The sequence below is a fragment of the Mytilus californianus genome, unplaced genomic scaffold (assembly GCF_021869535.1).
Source record: "Mytilus californianus isolate M0D057914Y unplaced genomic scaffold, xbMytCali1.0.p SCAF_25, whole genome shotgun sequence".
NCBI classification, from domain to species: domain Eukaryota; kingdom Metazoa; phylum Mollusca; class Bivalvia; order Mytilida; family Mytilidae; genus Mytilus; species Mytilus californianus.
This window is the reverse complement of record NW_026262674.1, coordinates 1,385,124-1,402,284: the sequence shown is the minus strand read 5'-3', so window position 1 is coordinate 1,402,284 and position 17,161 is coordinate 1,385,124. Positions and strand designations below refer to the sequence as shown.

General features: G+C 37.3%; 2 protein-coding genes and 2 long non-coding RNA genes across 4 annotated transcripts; all 4 read right to left on the bottom strand.

Annotated features, from left to right (window-relative positions):
• Window positions 1–1,471: 1,471 nt before the first annotated feature.
• On the bottom strand, window positions 1,472–3,794 carry LOC127732508 (uncharacterized). The gene is made up of 2 exons (XM_052241545.1): window positions 1,753–3,794; window positions 1,472–1,542 (listed from the first exon to the last, which is right to left on the bottom strand). The coding sequence occupies exon 1, from the start codon at window positions 3,026–3,028 to the stop codon at window positions 2,045–2,047; it is 984 nt and encodes a 327-aa protein (XP_052097505.1). The 5' UTR covers window positions 3,029–3,794; the 3' UTR covers window positions 1,472–1,542; window positions 1,753–2,044.
• Window positions 3,795–5,551: 1,757 nt separating this feature from the next.
• On the bottom strand, window positions 5,552–9,028 carry LOC127732471 (titin homolog). Its single transcript, XM_052241508.1, has 3 exons — window positions 8,919–9,028; window positions 7,302–8,703; window positions 5,552–5,711 (listed from the first exon to the last, which is right to left on the bottom strand). The coding sequence occupies exons 2-3, from the start codon at window positions 8,417–8,419 to the stop codon at window positions 5,552–5,554; spliced, it is 1,278 nt and encodes a 425-aa protein (XP_052097468.1). The 5' UTR covers window positions 8,420–8,703; window positions 8,919–9,028.
• Window positions 9,029–9,682: 654 nt separating this feature from the next.
• LOC127732514 (uncharacterized) lies at window positions 9,683–10,154 on the bottom strand. Its single transcript, XR_007996285.1, has 2 exons — window positions 9,964–10,154; window positions 9,683–9,753 (listed from the first exon to the last, which is right to left on the bottom strand). It is a non-coding gene; the product is annotated as an uncharacterized LOC127732514 (long non-coding RNA).
• A 574-nt stretch (window positions 10,155–10,728) lies between these two features.
• Window positions 10,729–11,200, bottom strand: LOC127732515 (uncharacterized). Its single transcript, XR_007996286.1, has 2 exons — window positions 11,010–11,200; window positions 10,729–10,799 (listed from the first exon to the last, which is right to left on the bottom strand). It is a non-coding gene; the product is annotated as an uncharacterized LOC127732515 (long non-coding RNA).
• Between the last annotated feature and the right edge of the window lie 5,961 nt (window positions 11,201–17,161).

Genomic DNA, 17,161 nt, shown 5'->3' with positions numbered 1-17,161 from the left:
CTCATGTTGGAAAATTAAAAAAAAAATAATAAGTTGAAACAAAAGCGTGTCTTCATATCAAATTGTTTTCACGGCGAGTGTCTTGCAAGAAGCAAGTTCTGTTCACCCTCTGACGTCGCCCCTGTTTTTTCGGGATCCATGTTCCTCATTTATTTTTAGTTTTCAGTGTTGATTGTCTATAATTTGTTGTTATGTGTCTTATCTTTTCACGGGTTTGCCTTTTGTTCATTGATTGCCCTTCTTCAGGACTATTGTCTTAGCGTTGAATTTCATTTGTAAATTAGTAATTTTGTTTTAAGCTTGAGTTTTATTATATTTAAGGACCTTTCGTCTAATTTTAAAAACTATACTTTAAGTTGTAAAAATATGTATCGGTTAGTCTATGAAACATTGATAATAAAAAAAAAAAAAATATCGAAATAGCATAGTCGAAGTGGTCGGTAATGACGGGTGAACGGTTGTGTGGTTTGGCAATGTTACATGTCCACCGATGTCCAGATATTGTTCGAGAAAATGTTTTAAGAAGATACGAAGCTACCGGGACATAGAAAAATTGGTAGTTTTTTCATGGAAAATTATACTTTATATTAAAGAATACAAAAATGGCTCTCTTTTCTGTTAAACTAAAAAGATGACATGGGTTAAATTAAAGTGAGACAACCAATCTCCCGGAATCAAATCATTTAAAAAGAAAAATAATGTATTGCCATATGACCTTTTACATTGAAGGGCGTAAACTTACATTAAGCCGTGTTCAGGCCATTTAATAGAAAATAAAGGGATATGGAGTAAATGTGCATGGAAAAAATACAAATTATCAATGAACAGGGCTTTTATTCCTGTTCTTCGTCTTGACAGTCGCTGTAGGGTCTTCAACAATGAACGAATCATTCATACCTTAAAACAATGTCAAGACGGCCCCTAGCGTCGACTTAAGCGGTACTTAAAGTAGCTGTGAATAAATTTCAAAGTCACAAAAAAATCACACCAAAGTCTAAACACAATACAAGACCAGAACAGGCAGATCCTACATTAATCACCCGGTATACATATTAAAACAGCACAAAAATGTAGCAATGAGGTCTTAAGAACAGCTTTCCAGAGTGTACCCTGAGTGTACATTTCTATCCCAGTTAGGAATTACATCAATTTTTAATTAATATGTGTTATAAAAACTGAATTCATATAGTTGTATCAATGATAATCAGCCCCTCTTAACTTAATTTGAAAAAAAACATAATTGACAGGTATAATACGTTTTTCCTACAAGCAGAAACTCAATAACAAAAAAAAAAAACAGCAGCCGCACACTTAACTATGTGAATTACGATTTTTGCTATATCCTACATATCGGTCTTTTGATATTGTCCCTAAAAACTAAAAGTCTTACTATGCTGAGCCTGACTCAGCTAGTATAACCATGTGATTGTATCGCAATCTCGGCAAATTATAAAGAATAACAATTTGTGTGTGAAGATTGTAGATTATAATTCCACCAGAAGGGATACAGGAGTTTTTACAGAGTGTGTATTGTTTGGTAAACTGAAAGAAATAAAAATACAATATTTTACAATATGCACGAAAGAAATATTTGAACGTTCAAGACAATATTAATATCAAGTCAAAAACGAAAGTAGAATTCTCAGTTCAATTCATAGAAATAAACAATTACAGTTCATATTTGTTGAATCAACGTGTTTGTCAATTTAACGGAATTTATATTTAACAGTTTATAATCGATTTGAAACGTACTTGACGGTGATTTGTCACAATATCCACAGGAGCAGTTTTGTCGTGGCATCCATTTGTAATAGACAGGCGAGGAAGAGAAAGTAAACGGTAGTGAACATACGGATAAGTCCAGATCATTTCCGGAAAATATGAATGTCTGAAAATTCAATCCAATAGATGCCGTAGCAAATACAATTGATAACGTGATACAGAATACTCCCCGTCTGAAATCTATCTGATATCACTATTCCATAAAACATAACACATGTGAATGTCCTATCTAAATCAAATATATATATATATATACACATAATTACATAGGGTTGTTCTCTACGAGAAGAATCATGTCCACGATAGGACGTGTGTAGGTTGTGGCTTTTCCATTAACGATTACTCGCACTTCTGCTTTTCGGACATGTTCGTCTGAACTTTTAAATGAATTCACTATAATTCCAACGGACCATTGGGTACGGCAAAGGTTTTTATCCTTTAGAAGAATGACGTCTCCTTCGATGAGATCACGGCGATCTTCGGTCCATTTTCGTCGTTGTTGTAGTAACGGCAGGTACTCTTTCCTCCAACGGGACCAGAAAACACTGGCCAGAGCCTGTACTCGCCTCCATTCGGCAAGACAGAGATCTCGTTTGTCGAATTCTCCAAGATGATCTGAAGTGAAAATGTAGTCGGTTTTCTGTGTCAATAACATAGCCGGAGTTAATATTAACGGATTCTCTGGATCTGTTGATACCGGTACCAGAGGTCTAGAGTTCACTATTGCTGAAACTTCTGCCATTAGTGTGTTAAGCACATCATGTGTTAGGCTTCTTCCGGCTGCGTTTAGAAGCATAGAATCAAGAATTCTCCTGGTAATACCAATCATCCTCTCCCAGGCTCCACCCATGTGGGACGAATGCGGCGGATTGAAGATCCAAGTTGTACCAGAATTATACAGAAAGTTCTTGAAGGGTCCATCTTCAACGTTGATTGAGTCAATCTTTAAATCGTCGATTGCGCCAATAAAGTTCGTTCCACGGTCAGATCGGAAAATCTTAACTTGGCCTCTTATAGCGGCGAATCTCCTGACGGCGTTTATGAAGGCTGAAGAACTCATTTCCTCGATTAATTCGATGTGAATAGCTCTTGTCACTAAGCATGTGAATAAAATTGCCCAACGTTTAGAGTTGGCGTACCCACCACGTGTTTTACGTGAAACAATTGTCCAGGGGCCAAAGGTGTCTATTCCAACGTTAGTAAACGGAGGTGACGGTTCAAGACGGTCCTCTGGCAAATCAGACATGATTTGATACTCTGTTTTTCCTCTGAGTTTGCGGCATGTTACACATTTGTGAATAATAGAAGAGATCAAGCGTTTTGCTCCAACGATCCAAAATCCTGCGGATCGAATCGCTCCATCTGTGAAATGGCGACCTTGATGTTTTATCTTGTCGTGGTAGTGTTGAACTAATAATATCGCTATATGATGGCGTCCAGGGACGATCAATGGTTTCTTTTCACGGAAGTTTAAGTCAGATTTGACAATACGGCCTCCTACTCGTAATAGTCCTCTTTCGTCCAAAAACGGATTGAGGTTAGCTATCGGGCTCCGCTTATTAATTTGTTCCTGACGTTTTATACAATCTATTTCATCTCCATAAACTTCATGTTGTGCAGATATTAAGATGAAATTTTCGGCATTCGAAAAACTATCCAAAGAAGTCACTGATGATGCCTGTTTTGACCCGTGTAAACGGGAGAAACGTTCCAAAAAGGCTATCGCTCGCACAAGTGATGTCCAGTTGGAGAATCGGTTGAATCTATCAGTTCCGATACCTTTATGCTCAAGTGTGGCAAATGTTTTTGCAACATTAACAGTTGCACGGATTTCTCCATCTTCCTCTGGATCTATCAGCTGATATATGTCCTCAGAATTCTTCTGTTCTGAGGAAAGAAGTTGTCTTGGTCCCAATAACCATTCACTGCTATGAATTTCGTGGGCTGGTACGGACCTTGTTCCCGAGTCTGCGGGATTACGGTTAGTTGGTACATAATTCCATTGACTTGGAGAGCTACATTTCCTTATTTTCTCTACTCTATTGGCGACGTAGATGAAGAACCTTCTTGTCTCGTTACTGATGTAACCTAAAACCACTTTACTGTCTGTGTAGAATTTTACGGTGTCTATATGTAAATCTAAATTATCCATGACGGTTTGGGTGATCTCAACTGCTAATACAGCAGCTGATAGTTCAAGTCGTGGAATAGTATGACCACTTGTTGGTGCAACTTTAGCTTTCACAAGAATGAAACCTATGTTTGGTTCACCACTACTGTCGGTCGTGCGTAGATATGCAACAGCTGCTATGGCTTTTTCTGATGCATCAGAGAAGACATGTAACTCCTTTGTGGCGGTTTTGCTGAGATACGGCACGTAGGTACGTGGAATGCGCAATGTTTCGATAGCAATTAGAGTATCTCTCCAAGATTTCCACTCAGCTGCTGTCTCATCAGAGAGAGGTTGGTCCCAATCGACGGTTTCTGATACTATTTTCCTTAATAGGAGTTTCCCTTGTATAATCACCGGAGCCAAAAATCCCAGAGGATCGTAGAGACTGTTTATCGTTGATAAAATTCCTCTCCGAGTGATCGGTTTGTTTTCTGATGTTAATTGAAATAAGAAGTTGTCAGTGTTTACGTCCCAGCTGAGCCCAAGACTACGTTGTAGGGGTTTGCTGTCGGATTCTAAGTCTAGATCCTTCAGATTTGAAGCCAAATCACTGGCATGAAACGCAGACATAACTTCCGCACAATTAGAGGCGAACTTGTGAAGCCGTAAGTTTCCATACTTTGCCAATGCTTGCTGTGTGTCCTTCATGAGCTTAACAGCTTCCTCTTTTGTAGGACATGATGTAAGACCGTCGTCGACATAGAAGTCTCTTGTAACAAAGCTAGTCACGTGACTGCCGAACTCTTGTTCTGATGCCTGAGCTGCTTTTCTGAGTCCAAGCGTAGCAACGGCAGGTGACGGACTATTTCCAAAAACATGAACTCTCATGCGGAATTCGACAAGGTTCTCTTGTAGGTCGTTGTTTTTATGCCATAAAAATCTCAGATAATTTCGGTGGTCTTTTCTTACTACAAAGCAGTGAAACATGTGTTGAACGTCTGCAGTTACTGCGACCATTTCTTTCCTGAAACGCAGCAGTACTCCCAAGAGATCATTGGTCAAGTCTGGACCTGTTAGCAGGACGCTGTTGAGTGAAACTCCGTTGCATTTGGCGGATGAATCAAACACACCCCTAATCTGATCAGGTTTCTTCGGGTGGTAAATACCAGCACTCTTCATGTTCGTCCAACGGTGGAGCGAGCTCTGCATGATTATTGTCTAGGATCTTACTCATAAATGTGAGGAAGTGTTCCCGCTTTACTAGGTTTCTATTCAGGCTTGCGTCTAACATATTAGCACGATGAAGAGCTTGTGGTCTGTTGCTAGGCAAAGACTGTCTTGGCACTCGGAACGGTAACGGTGCTACCCAACTTCCTTCCAAGTCTCTGACAAATTCGTTGTCCATCTGTTTCATAAACATTTTGTCTTCAAATGACATTCCGGGTTTATCATCGTCCCTAGTTTTTTCAAAGAGAGGCGATTGTAAATCTTTCTTAACGGGGTCTGTGTAGTTTTCCCGAATGTCGAATTTGCTTGTACATGGTTGAAACGTTGACGGTTGTCCTGTAGGTAAAATGTTGGTTATTTTGACATTTAATTCAAGAGGCACATGCTGCTTGTTAATGCAAGTTTCTCCTATCACTACCCAACCTAGTTTCAACTGTTGTGCATATGGAGTTCTGGGTGGTGTGCCTCTATAAGGTCTCTGCCAATTAAGAGAAGAATTTGGCAATTTTCCTCTATTGGTGGAATGCTACCTCTGAGTTCTTTTAAATGAGGGTGAAGCATTGTGACTTTAGGAGTCGGTATTTCGTCCCTATTATTAGGAATATGATCACATTCTATCAGTACAGGCAGGTCAAATTTGTCATTGCCATTTATTGATTCCATGACGAAACCTCTTCCTCTTTTCCCGGAAGTGACTACTCTGCCGGAGCATGTTGATAAGGTATAGTTCTCCGGTTTGTCTTTTACGTCGAAAAGGTTGAAGAATTCAGGCGATGCTAGTGACCGGTTGCTTTGGTCGTCCATGATGGCGTACATCCGGATAACTTTGTCCTGGTTATCTTTGTGATAAACATTCACAGGTAGTATTTTAGCACAAGATTTCCCGCTATATGTATCCTTGCAGATCTCAGTACAGGTAGAGTTCACTGAGGTTGACTTAGTTTCAGCGGATTCTGTTGGCTCCCCGCCGTAGGCTTCCTTGGGCGAGCTAGACTGAGAACTTGCAGGTTGCTGTGGTCTAGTTATGTGAAGTGCGGTAGTGTGTTGTTTACTTCCACATTCTTTACAACTTATGCGTGCATTGCATTCCCGGCTCCTGTGTTTGGTAGAATCACAACACGTGTAACAGACATTGTTTTCTTTCAAAAGACCTTTGCGTTCCTCTATTGATTTGGCTCGGAACGCTCGACATTCATTTAAGGAATGCTTTGTATTGTGCAGAATACAAAGACCTTGTTTGCTGGCGTCTCCAGATTGCTGCTCAACCGCTGTTTTATGAGTACCAACTTTAGTCTTGGGGTAAGACGTGAACCTTGGCGCAGCACCTTTTGTATTTGGTGTGACTTTTGACCCAAAGATGAATCCAGGATCGTTTTTAATTCTGCTGATTTCACTGATGAATGCAGATAACTCTGTAAAAGGAGGAAAGGCAACGCCGTGGTTAGATTTGTATCTAGACGCCCTTGTAATCCACTTTTCTTGGAGTCCATATGGCAGTTTTTCCACAATAGGATTTATCCCGGACGAAGAGTCGAAATAAGCTAGCAAACATCCCAGCTTGGGATTTTCCTTGTGATATTCTATTTCTAATAGAATGTCAGACAGTTCATAGAGACGTGCGTTGTCCTTATTCGTCAAGGTTGGGAATTTGGCAAGTTTACTCGTGAGTGAGGCCTCCAACATTTCTGGAGCACCATACCGCTCGTCAAGCCTCTTCCATAGTCTTTGTATACCTTTTGTAGGATTATTGGCGTTCGACGCTCTTATGCTAATGGCATGTTTAGCAGACTCTGGACCGAGCCACTTGATCAGTAAATCAATCTGTTCCGAGTCAGAGACTTGCAACTCGTCAGTCACGTTGTTAAAACTTGCTTTCCATGTATGAAAGGATTCTGCCCGATCGTTAAAGCTTGTTAGTCGGGTTAAAAGCAGGTCCTTACGTAAAAGAAATCTAGTTATCTCCGATGTAGGGTTGATTTGTTGCTGGTGTGCAACAGGGATCTTTTCTTTAACACCCTGTTTTTGGTGTTCAGCAGGGATCTCATCTGAAAGGCCTAGTTTTTGCATGCCGGTTACTATTCCCAGATCTGGGATTAAGGTAACTTCCGGTGACTTAGTATCGGAAGGCAAGACAGCAGATGTCTGTGACGGCAAGTTCAGTGCCACAGATGGCACAAACGCTGGTGCTTCATGACTCAGCTCAATCTTAACAGGAATTTGCTTTTGAGGTCCTGTTACTTCCCGTACAGCAGTTGGTACAGGATGCTTATTGACGAAATCTTTCACACGCTGGAGAGGGTCTTCCGTTTCATCAGGGAGATCGCTAAATGCTTGGCTGTCGTCGTATTCCAGGATACGAGCCTCTACTTCTGCGGCTGCAGCTTCTCTCTGTGCTTCAAGAAGGTTAAATTTGGCTTTCAGCTCGGTCTTTTCCCGGCTTACTCGTGCGGCTTCTTGTTGCATTTGAGCCTTCCTGCGCATGGCCTCTTGTTCTAAGTGAACTGTTCTCTGTGCGGCCTCCTGTTCTAGTTGAACTTTACGTTGAGCGACTTCTTGCTCCATTTCTGCCTTTTTACGTGTGGCTTCCTGTTCCATTTCAGCCTTTTTGCGTGCTGCTTCCTGTTCCATTTCAATTTGTCTGAACAGGGCTTGTTCCTCTAACATTGCCTCCTGTTGTAGGATAAGGGCATGTTTTTCGACAAAGGCTATTTTTGACTTGGCAGCCTCTGCCTTCGCACGCTTTCTCCGTGCTAGGCTTGACATGTCTGACACGTTAGAGCTACCGCTGTGTGAGGTTTTCTTACCCTTTGAGGTCTTTGTTTTAGTGGATTTGGCCTTTGTTAGGGCGAGGCGATGCTCGTGTAGTTTTTCCATAACCAGTTCCACTTTGGACAGACGAAAATCCAATGAGAGATTACATGCTTCTATTTCTTTTTGACTCTCCGATGTTCTGGTCCTTTTCAGAAAGTCCAGGAATTCATCTGTGAGCCTACGATAATTATTACAGGCTTTAACGAGTTTGTCCTGGGCTGTTAGGAGTTGCTGGAGCTCGTTAGGAGGCGTGGTAACTTCCAATAACTGGGATTCAATGTCTGTCCAGAGAGCCTCTTGTTCCTGACAGAACTTGTCACGTTTTTCTGTGAAAGCTCCTTTTCCTTTTTCCGTGAGGTCACGTACTCGCCTAGTCTCGGGATTTTCATCTGAATGTGTTGTTTTAGACGGATTTTCTAATAGTTCAGGGACATCTCCCTCTTGGGGCTGAACCTCTTCTTGCTGTTCCACGTGACTGGGATCCATGGTGACTCAACGTTGTTGGGTTGCTGCCTAGTACACACAAGTTATGTAGTCCACTGTCAGTGTAAAGGTATTTACGTTGCTACGTAGTCGTTCCTTGTCTGGATATGTAAAGACAGGTAGTCGTCAATTTACTATGCTGAGCCTGACTCAGCTAGTATAACCATGTGATTGTATCGCAATCTCGGCAAATTATAAAGAATAACAACTTGTGTGTGAAGATTGTAGATTATAATTCCACCAGAAGGGATACAGGAGTTTTTACAGAGTGTGTATTGTTTGGTAAACTGAAAGAAATAAAAATACAATATTTTACAATATGCACGAAAGAAATATACGATTTGAACGTTCAAGACAATATTAATATCAAGTCAAAAACGAAAGTAGAATTCTCAGTTCAATTCATAGAAATAAACAATTACAGTTCATATTTGTTGAATCAACGTGTTTGTCAATTTAACGGAATTTATATTTAACAGTTTATAATCGATTTGAAACGTACTTGACGGTGATTTGTCACAATATCCACAGGAGCAGTTTTGTCGTGGCATCCATTTGTAATAGACAGGCGAGGAAGAGAAAGTAAACGGTAGTGAACATACGGATAAGTCCAGATCATTTTCGGAAAATATGAATGTCTGAAAATTCAATCCAATAGATGCCGTAGCAAATACAATTGATAACGTGATCCAGAATACTTACACTGAATCTATATATGTTGCTTTGAGACCAGAATATTGTCAAAAAAATAATTCAAACAAAACTTGCGTTTCAGATTAAGAAAGGGTCCGGGAAACGCTCAAAATGCACGATTTTGCGTAATTTTTCCAGAGCTTCTGGGGGCCTTGAGCGGCCACAGACCCCTCGCCGGAAATTTTTTAGCCTCGCTCCGCTCGGCGAATAATTTTGCCTCACTTTTAACAGAGGCTAGTTACGGCCCTGTTTTATCAAGGATTTATGTAATATAGGGTAAGATTTTTTATAAGTAGACAGAAAATGGCATTATGCATAAAATTCTACTGCCTATAGCCCAGCAAGCATTAAATTATGTGGATTAAAAAATAACTTGATAGCTCGGGTAATGGCTTCTTTTGTTAATCTAAGACATTTAAACCAGCATGTGTCCACATGTCTCTCTGTGAGTTCCTTGTCTGGATATGTAAAGACAGGTAGTCGTCAATTTACTATGCTGAGCCTGACTCAGCTAGTATAACCATGTGATTGTATCGCAATCTCGGCAAATTATAAAGAATAACAACTTGTGTGTGAAGATTGTAGATTATAATTCCACCAGAAGGGATACAGGAGTTTTTACAGAGTGTGTATTGTTTGGTAAACTGAAAGAAATAAAAATACAATATTTTACAATATGCACGAAAGAAATATTTGAACGTTCAAGACAATATTAATATCAAGTCAAAAACGAAAGTAGAATTCTCAGTTCAATTCATAGAAATAAACAATTACAGTTCATATTTGTTGAATCAACGTGTTTGTCAATTTAACGGAATTTATATTTAACAGTTTATAATCGATTTGAAACGTACTTGACGGTGATTTGTCACAATATCCACAGGAGCAGTTTTGTCGTGGCATCCATTTGTAATAGACAGGCGAGGAAGAGAAAGTAAACGGTAGTGAACATACGGATAAGTCCAGATCATTTCCGGAAAATATGAATGTCTGAAAATTCAATCCAATAGATGCCGTAGCAAATACAATTGATAACGTGATCCAGAATACTTACACTGAATCTATATATGTTGCTTTGAGACCAGAATATTGTCAAAAAAATAATTCAAACAAAACTTGCGTTTCAGATTAAGAAAGGGTCCGGGAAACGCTCAAAATGCACGATTTTGCGTAATTTTTTCCAGAGCTTCTGGGGGCCTTGAGCGGCCACAGACCCCTCGCCGGAAATTTTTTAGCCTCGCTCCGCTCGGCGAATAATTTTGCCTCACTTTAAACAGAGGCTAGTTACGGCCCTGTTTTATCAAGGATTTATGTAATATAGGGTAAGATTTTTTATAAGTAGACAGAAAATGGCATTATGCATAAAATTCTACTGCCTATAGCCCAGCAAGCATTAAATTATGTGGATTAAAAAATAACTTGATAGCTCGGGTAATGGCTTCTTTTGTTAATCTAAGACATTTAAACCAGCATGTGTCCACATGTCTCTCTGTGAGTTCCTTGTCTGGATATGTAAAGACAGGTAGTCGTCAATTTACTATGCTGAGCCTGACTCAGCTAGTATAACCATGTGATTGTATCGCAATCTCGGCAAATTATAAAGAATAACAACTTGTGTGTGAAGATTGTAGATTATAATTCCACCAGAAGGGATACAGGAGTTTTTACAGAGTGTGTATTGTTTGGTAAACTGAAAGAAATAAAAATACAATATTTTACAATATGCACGAAAGAAATATTTGAACGTTCAAGACAATATTAATATCAAGTCAAAAACGAAAGTAGAATTCTCAGTTCAATTCATAGAAATAAACAATTACAGTTCATATTTGTTGAATCAACGTGTTTGTCAATTTAACGGAATTTATATTTAACAGTTTATAATCGATTTGAAACGTACTTGACGGTGATTTGTCACAATATCCACAGGAGCAGTTTTGTCGTGGCATCCATTTGTAATAGACAGGCGAGGAAGAGAAAGTAAACGGTAGTGAACATACGGATAAGTCCAGATCATTTCCGGAAAATATGAATGTCTGAAAATTCAATCCAATAGATGCCGTAGCAAATACAATTGATAACGTGATCCAGAATACTTACACTGAATCTATATATGTTGCTTTGAGACCAGAATATTGTCAAAAAAATAATTCAAACAAAACTTGCGTTTCAGATTAAGAAAGGGTCCGGGAAACGCTCAAAATGCACGATTTTGCGTAATTTTTTCCAGAGCTTCTGGGGGCCTTGAGCGGCCACAGACCCCTCGCCGGAAATTTTTTAGCCTCGCTCCGCTCGGCGAATAATTTTGCCTCACTTTAAACAGAGGCTAGTTACGGCCCTGTTTTATCAAGGATTTATGTAATATAGGGTAAGATTTTTTATAAGTAGACAGAAAATGGCATTATGCATAAAATTCTACTGCCTATAGCCCAGCAAGCATTAAATTATGTGGATTAAAAAATAACTTGATAGCTCGGGTAATGGCTTCTTTTGTTAATCTAAGACATTTAAACCAGCATGTGTCCACATGTCTCTCTGTGAGTTCTACCTGTCAAATTCAGTTATATTTACTCACAATAAGTGAATAATTCACATGACAAAAATACTATTCATTTTTTCAAGACATAGCCGAACCATGAAAATGAGGTCATGGACAAATGAAAGATGAAAACTTCGATAGATAAGACATCTTTAAAGTCAGGAACCTGATGTTCAGTGCCATTGTGGCTGTTGTTTGTTAATGTGGTTCATAATTGTTTCTCTTTTTTTTTATACATATATAAGACCATTGGTTTTTTTGTTTGAATGGTTTAACACTAATCTTTATGCATGGGGCCCTTTCTAGCTTAAATGTTGTTATGTGTGAGCCAAGGATCCAAATTGAAGGCCGTACTTTGACCTATAATGGGTTACTTTTACAAATTGTGACTTGGATGGAGAGTTGTCTCATTGGCACTCATATCACATCTTCTTATATCTATGAACCCTTCAGACCTTCTGCTATCTGAAATATAAAGCTTTATACAAATAGATTACACCGCCGCTAGATTGTAATGCCTACGGCTCACATTTTGCGACTAAGTGAAACAAAAAACAACAAAAAACTTCATCATTTGCGGACAATAAAACGAATTGTTTTTTAATTCGAACTTCTAGTCAGCCAGTGACTGAGGTATTGATTGTGGCTCCTTTATTGAACCTCGATGGAATCGATACAGGGTCATGTAATGTGCTGTCTTGTGTGTTTAATATTTGATTTGATGAAAATGTCAAAAATAATTTGTAATTATTCCATTGAATTAGTCTTAAAAAGGGATTAAAATCGGGATGATATATTAAAATGTCCGGCTGGCTAAAAATAATTTTGGAAGCCCTGCAGGACACCCTTGTTTTTTCCCCTTTTTGACCCTTATTCCTAAACGGTTTGAGCCATAACCCCCCGCCGACCGCCCCCCCCGCCCCCCCCCCCCCCCCCCCCCCCCCCCCCCCAAGATGAAATCTTGTGGTATAATTTCAGAGAGATCCATACACCGTTCCACAAGATATAGTCTGGAAACTAGAAAAATGCTTATTTAGGCTCCATTTTGGCCCCTAATTCCTAATCTGTTAGGACAACAACCCCCAAAATCGATCCAAACCTTCCTTTTGTGGTTATAAACCTTGTGTTAAAATTTCATAGATTTCTATTCACTTATACTAAAGTTATTGTCCGGACCAAGTGTCTTCGGACTTCGACGACGACGACAACGACGACAACGACGACAACGTGATACCAATACCAGCATACGACCGCAAAATTTTACGGTCGTATAAAAATGTAAAACATTTGTGTAAAACAATTCAAAAGAGAAAACTAACGCACTGATTTTAGATTATACTGATTATTACCAAACAGTCAACTAAAAACAGATATAATATACAACAATAAATGACAACTACATGTATATAATTATTGTGGCTCCTCAATTGGGACAGTCACATATACAGAATGTAAGCCGACAATACCATTAAAAAATATCATCATCATCATGTTCATGTGAAATATGTGTTCTCATGCGTCTCTGTTCTTCACCAAGCCTTAACCACATATATTGTCCATCACCGTCATGAGTTTTATCATGTTTATCACATACTGACTAAATCTTTTTCCACATAAATCACAGTTATAAGGTAAATCACATGTATGTGTTCTCATGTGACGTTGTAAATTACTATGGTGACCAAACTTGTTTCCACAAACATTACAGTCATGCAGTTTTCAACTGTATGTGTTCTCATGTGAATTTGTAAATTACTAAGACGAATTAAATTTTGATCACAGACATCTCATAAGGTTTATCTCCTGTATATGTTTTCATGTGTCTTTGTAGATGTCCAAGCCGACTAAACACTTTATCACATACATCACAGTTATGAGGTTCATCTCCTGTATGTATTCTCATGTGTGTATTTAAATGACAATGCTGACTAAACCTTTTACCACATGTATCACATTCATAAGGTTTATCTCCTATATGTGTTCTCATGTGCATTTGTAATATAAAGAGCCGACTAAACCGCTTACCACATACTTCACAGTCATGAGGTTTTTCACCTGTATGTATTCTCATATGACTTTGTAAACTACCAGACTGACTAAACCCTTTACCACAAACATCACAGTCATGAGGTTTTTCGCCAGTATGTGTTCTCACATGTCTCTTCAAGTCATTACATCTACTAAATTCTCTACCACAAACACCACATTTATGAAGTGTACCAGTCTGTGTTCTTATGTGTCTCTGTTGTGTGCCATTGATTGTGACAAAATCTTCTACCTCATACATTCTTTTTAATGTGAATGTATGATCGTGTACAACTCTGTAAAGACATATTCCTTTTGATACTTTCCCGCAAATTACACATAAAATATCTATTTTGACATTCTCTGCATTTAAGCATCTGCTTGTTTGGGTTATTTAATTCCATACTTTGTACAACATGAAGAAGAATTATATAAGCTGTACTGCATCATTGATGTATACCTCACGTTTTCTTTATTCATAAGGAAAAGAATGTTGGTAAATGTTAACATTATTTTAAAGGCGGCCACTTTTACCTACATAATTGTTAACTTTTCATACATTGTGATTTGGATGGACAATTGTCTCATTAACATTCATACCATATCTTCTTAATTTATTTATAATAAATAAACTGTTGACACAGACATATGTCTCGTCTGTCTGCAGAAAAAAATTCAGAAGAGACAATCTGATGTACAGCAACATTGCTTATTAATATGAAGTTGCTGGACCAGGAACTAGGGACAGGATCTAAAAATAGCAGCCAGTTTGGTTCAATTTTGTTAAAATAAGCTAAGAAACATCGATGATGAATTATTCACTTGCAAGTGAATAATTCAACCTCATTGAATCCGTATTCATGTGATCTTCAATTTAACGCCTTAGCTAGAGATAGATTATGCATGATTGATGCATTTTAGGTTATAAAAAGAAGAGAATGTCAACATTGAAAGTGAAACAAAGGTAAATCATTTGATTGACTGAATCGATCCACAAAAAATCATTCTTATTCAGATAAAAAAAAATTTAACCTTAAATTTGAAATCAAACAGACATAGAAAAATCCATTTGCATGAAGTCCATATATAATAATATATAATAATAATAATAATAAATTTAATTTATAATTGTGTCACATACTGATAGTACATTATACAATGACATAATAAAAATATACATTAAAATAAAACAATCAATACCCAGCCATCAAGTTGGCTTATGAGACACATATTTACAAAACATTTTCACACCATTTGTTTTTGTACATTTTCAAAAAGATTTATTATTTAAATTCAATTAATAAATTAAAATAATATTATAAATTAAATACATAAAAATTATAATTATTTATTTCATTTAAATATATCACATGACTTTAAAAGTAAGTTAAACATGTTAAAAGAACAATAACAATTGGTATCTCAAACTAAAAATAACTGTCGTATCATAAAAAAAAAAATTAAATACTTTTGCTTATAAATTGATTGAATTTCATGACAATTTTTTTTTAACTTATTTCATCATCATGATCATTTGTTCGTCATTTTAACAAATTTCTGATCATCGTCTAAAATAGCAAAATTTTCAATATAATTTGAACATTCAGAAAATAAAAGCCATCTCCAGTCATCATAAAGAGAACAATTTAAAAGAAAGTGTTTTTCAGATTCAACACAATTGTTCATACAAAGCACACAAAGTCTGGTATGAACTGGAATTGGCAGCCTGACATACTTTCCGGTTTCGATGGCCTAGCAGGAGCGATCTGGCACAGTACAGAGCCATTTACTAACACATTTGCACAAGGTCCATATATCTATTTATATTTATCATGTTTATGTTTAGATTGTGTAATGTGACAGTCGGTTGTTTACTTTTCGATAGTTAGTTAGATGGTGTCTAGACTAAAATACACACGAAACGAAGCTGCATATTATCGAGCCCATGTATGCCTGGTAAATTGTTTATTTTAGACTTTTTATAATTTGAATAAATGTTTTACATCTGTTATAAATCTAATATGAGAATTTGAGTCAAATCGGTGAACATGAATTTGACATGTAAGACAGCTAGTGCCCCATTAACAGCTCGACAACTTTCAGTTTTGAAAGTTTTCTATCTATAAGTACTTGGGCGAGATCTTTTTGCGCCAAAAATGAACTCATTTGCGCCACAACTTATTTGTGCCAATACTACTTCTGCGTCACTTCATATTAAAAACAATTGGTATAATTTGCGCCAATTAAAAAATTATCTAATTGCGCCAATTTTATCAACTTATTTATATTTACTTATATATTATATATCAACTATACGATTGACTGCCCTCTTCCTTTTTCCAGGCTTGAGTCCGACAATTTACAGACTACAAAAAATATGCTGTATTAAAATGCTCACTCACATATATATATATGTCATATTAAAATTTTGTCTTAGTAAAATTATGAATTGCCAAAGACAAAATTTTAATATAACATATATACAGGTAAAGCTATAAAATGTTTCTTTTCAACAATAACCAAAAACTTTATAACTTAAAATAGAAACACATTCCTTTCTGCTCAATTCTCTCACTGGTTTTTTTAAGGTTTTTTTCGAGATCTCCATCAGATTTCTTCGTTTTTCTTCACAATTAAATGCCTGACAGAATTTCTGATCTTCTATAACTATGATAGGTTTCTCTTTATCGGACTCGATATACTTTCCATGTGAAAAACTAATTTTTATACTGAACAATTTAATATGTATTAGTGAGTTTTCTTAATTTTGATGAGTTCAGTTTAATCTAAAGTGGATAGGTTAACGGATACATGTATGATATAGGTAAAAAATATACAGGTAAATGTGGCGCAATTTGGTTCTGTTTATTGGCGCAATTAATACCATCAGAAAAAAAGAGAGTGGCGCAATTGATACCTTTTCAAAACTGCAATTGGCGCAAATTGATTCTGCCCAAGTGCTTCATGTACTTGCATGTACAGTGTACATGGTGTAGATGAAAATCATTCTTGGTATAAAATATTCCCTTTGCCATGTTTGCAGGGTAAAATGATTCTTTTTTAGTAATGACAATTTCCGAGACTAAATTACGTGAAAGATGACAGACTGCACTACTGGGGAATATTCTTTGCATTTTCTTTTAAGAGTAGTGCATTTTCCCATAAAAACACCATCATGTATGAGATCACCAGAGTTAATATAAATATGAATTTGATTAGATTGGGTGGTATGGTATCCTCTGTTTTGGTTTCTTTGACATACTTATATAAGAAAGAGTTGTTCAAATACCACACCAACAACGATTCTATGAATTGATTTTCTATAACAGCAGTAATGCACCTTTCATTGTCAGACTATTGGGGTGTTGGACTACTGGGCTGTCGGACAAATATACGTATTTACACTTTTGGTAATTAGCTGAATTTAGCTCCGAATGACCTTAAATCTGCTCAGAATAACCTTCTGACATCAAGCATGTCAAGCAGCA

What these genes read in the sequence shown, in the direction of transcription:
- LOC127732508 (XM_052241545.1), bottom strand. Translation starts at nt 3,028, where the DNA reads ATGTCTGATTTGCCAGAGGACCGTCTTGAACCGTCACCTCCGTTTACT.
- LOC127732471 (XM_052241508.1), bottom strand. Translation starts at nt 8,419, where the DNA reads ATGGATCCCAGTCACGTGGAACAGCAAGAAGAGGTTCAGCCCCAAGAG. An exon ending in CTGAGTCATGAAGCACCAGC is followed by an intron (nt 5,712 to 7,301) that starts GTTTGTGCCATC and finishes TCCTAATAATAG; the next exon opens with GGACGAAATACCGACTCCTA.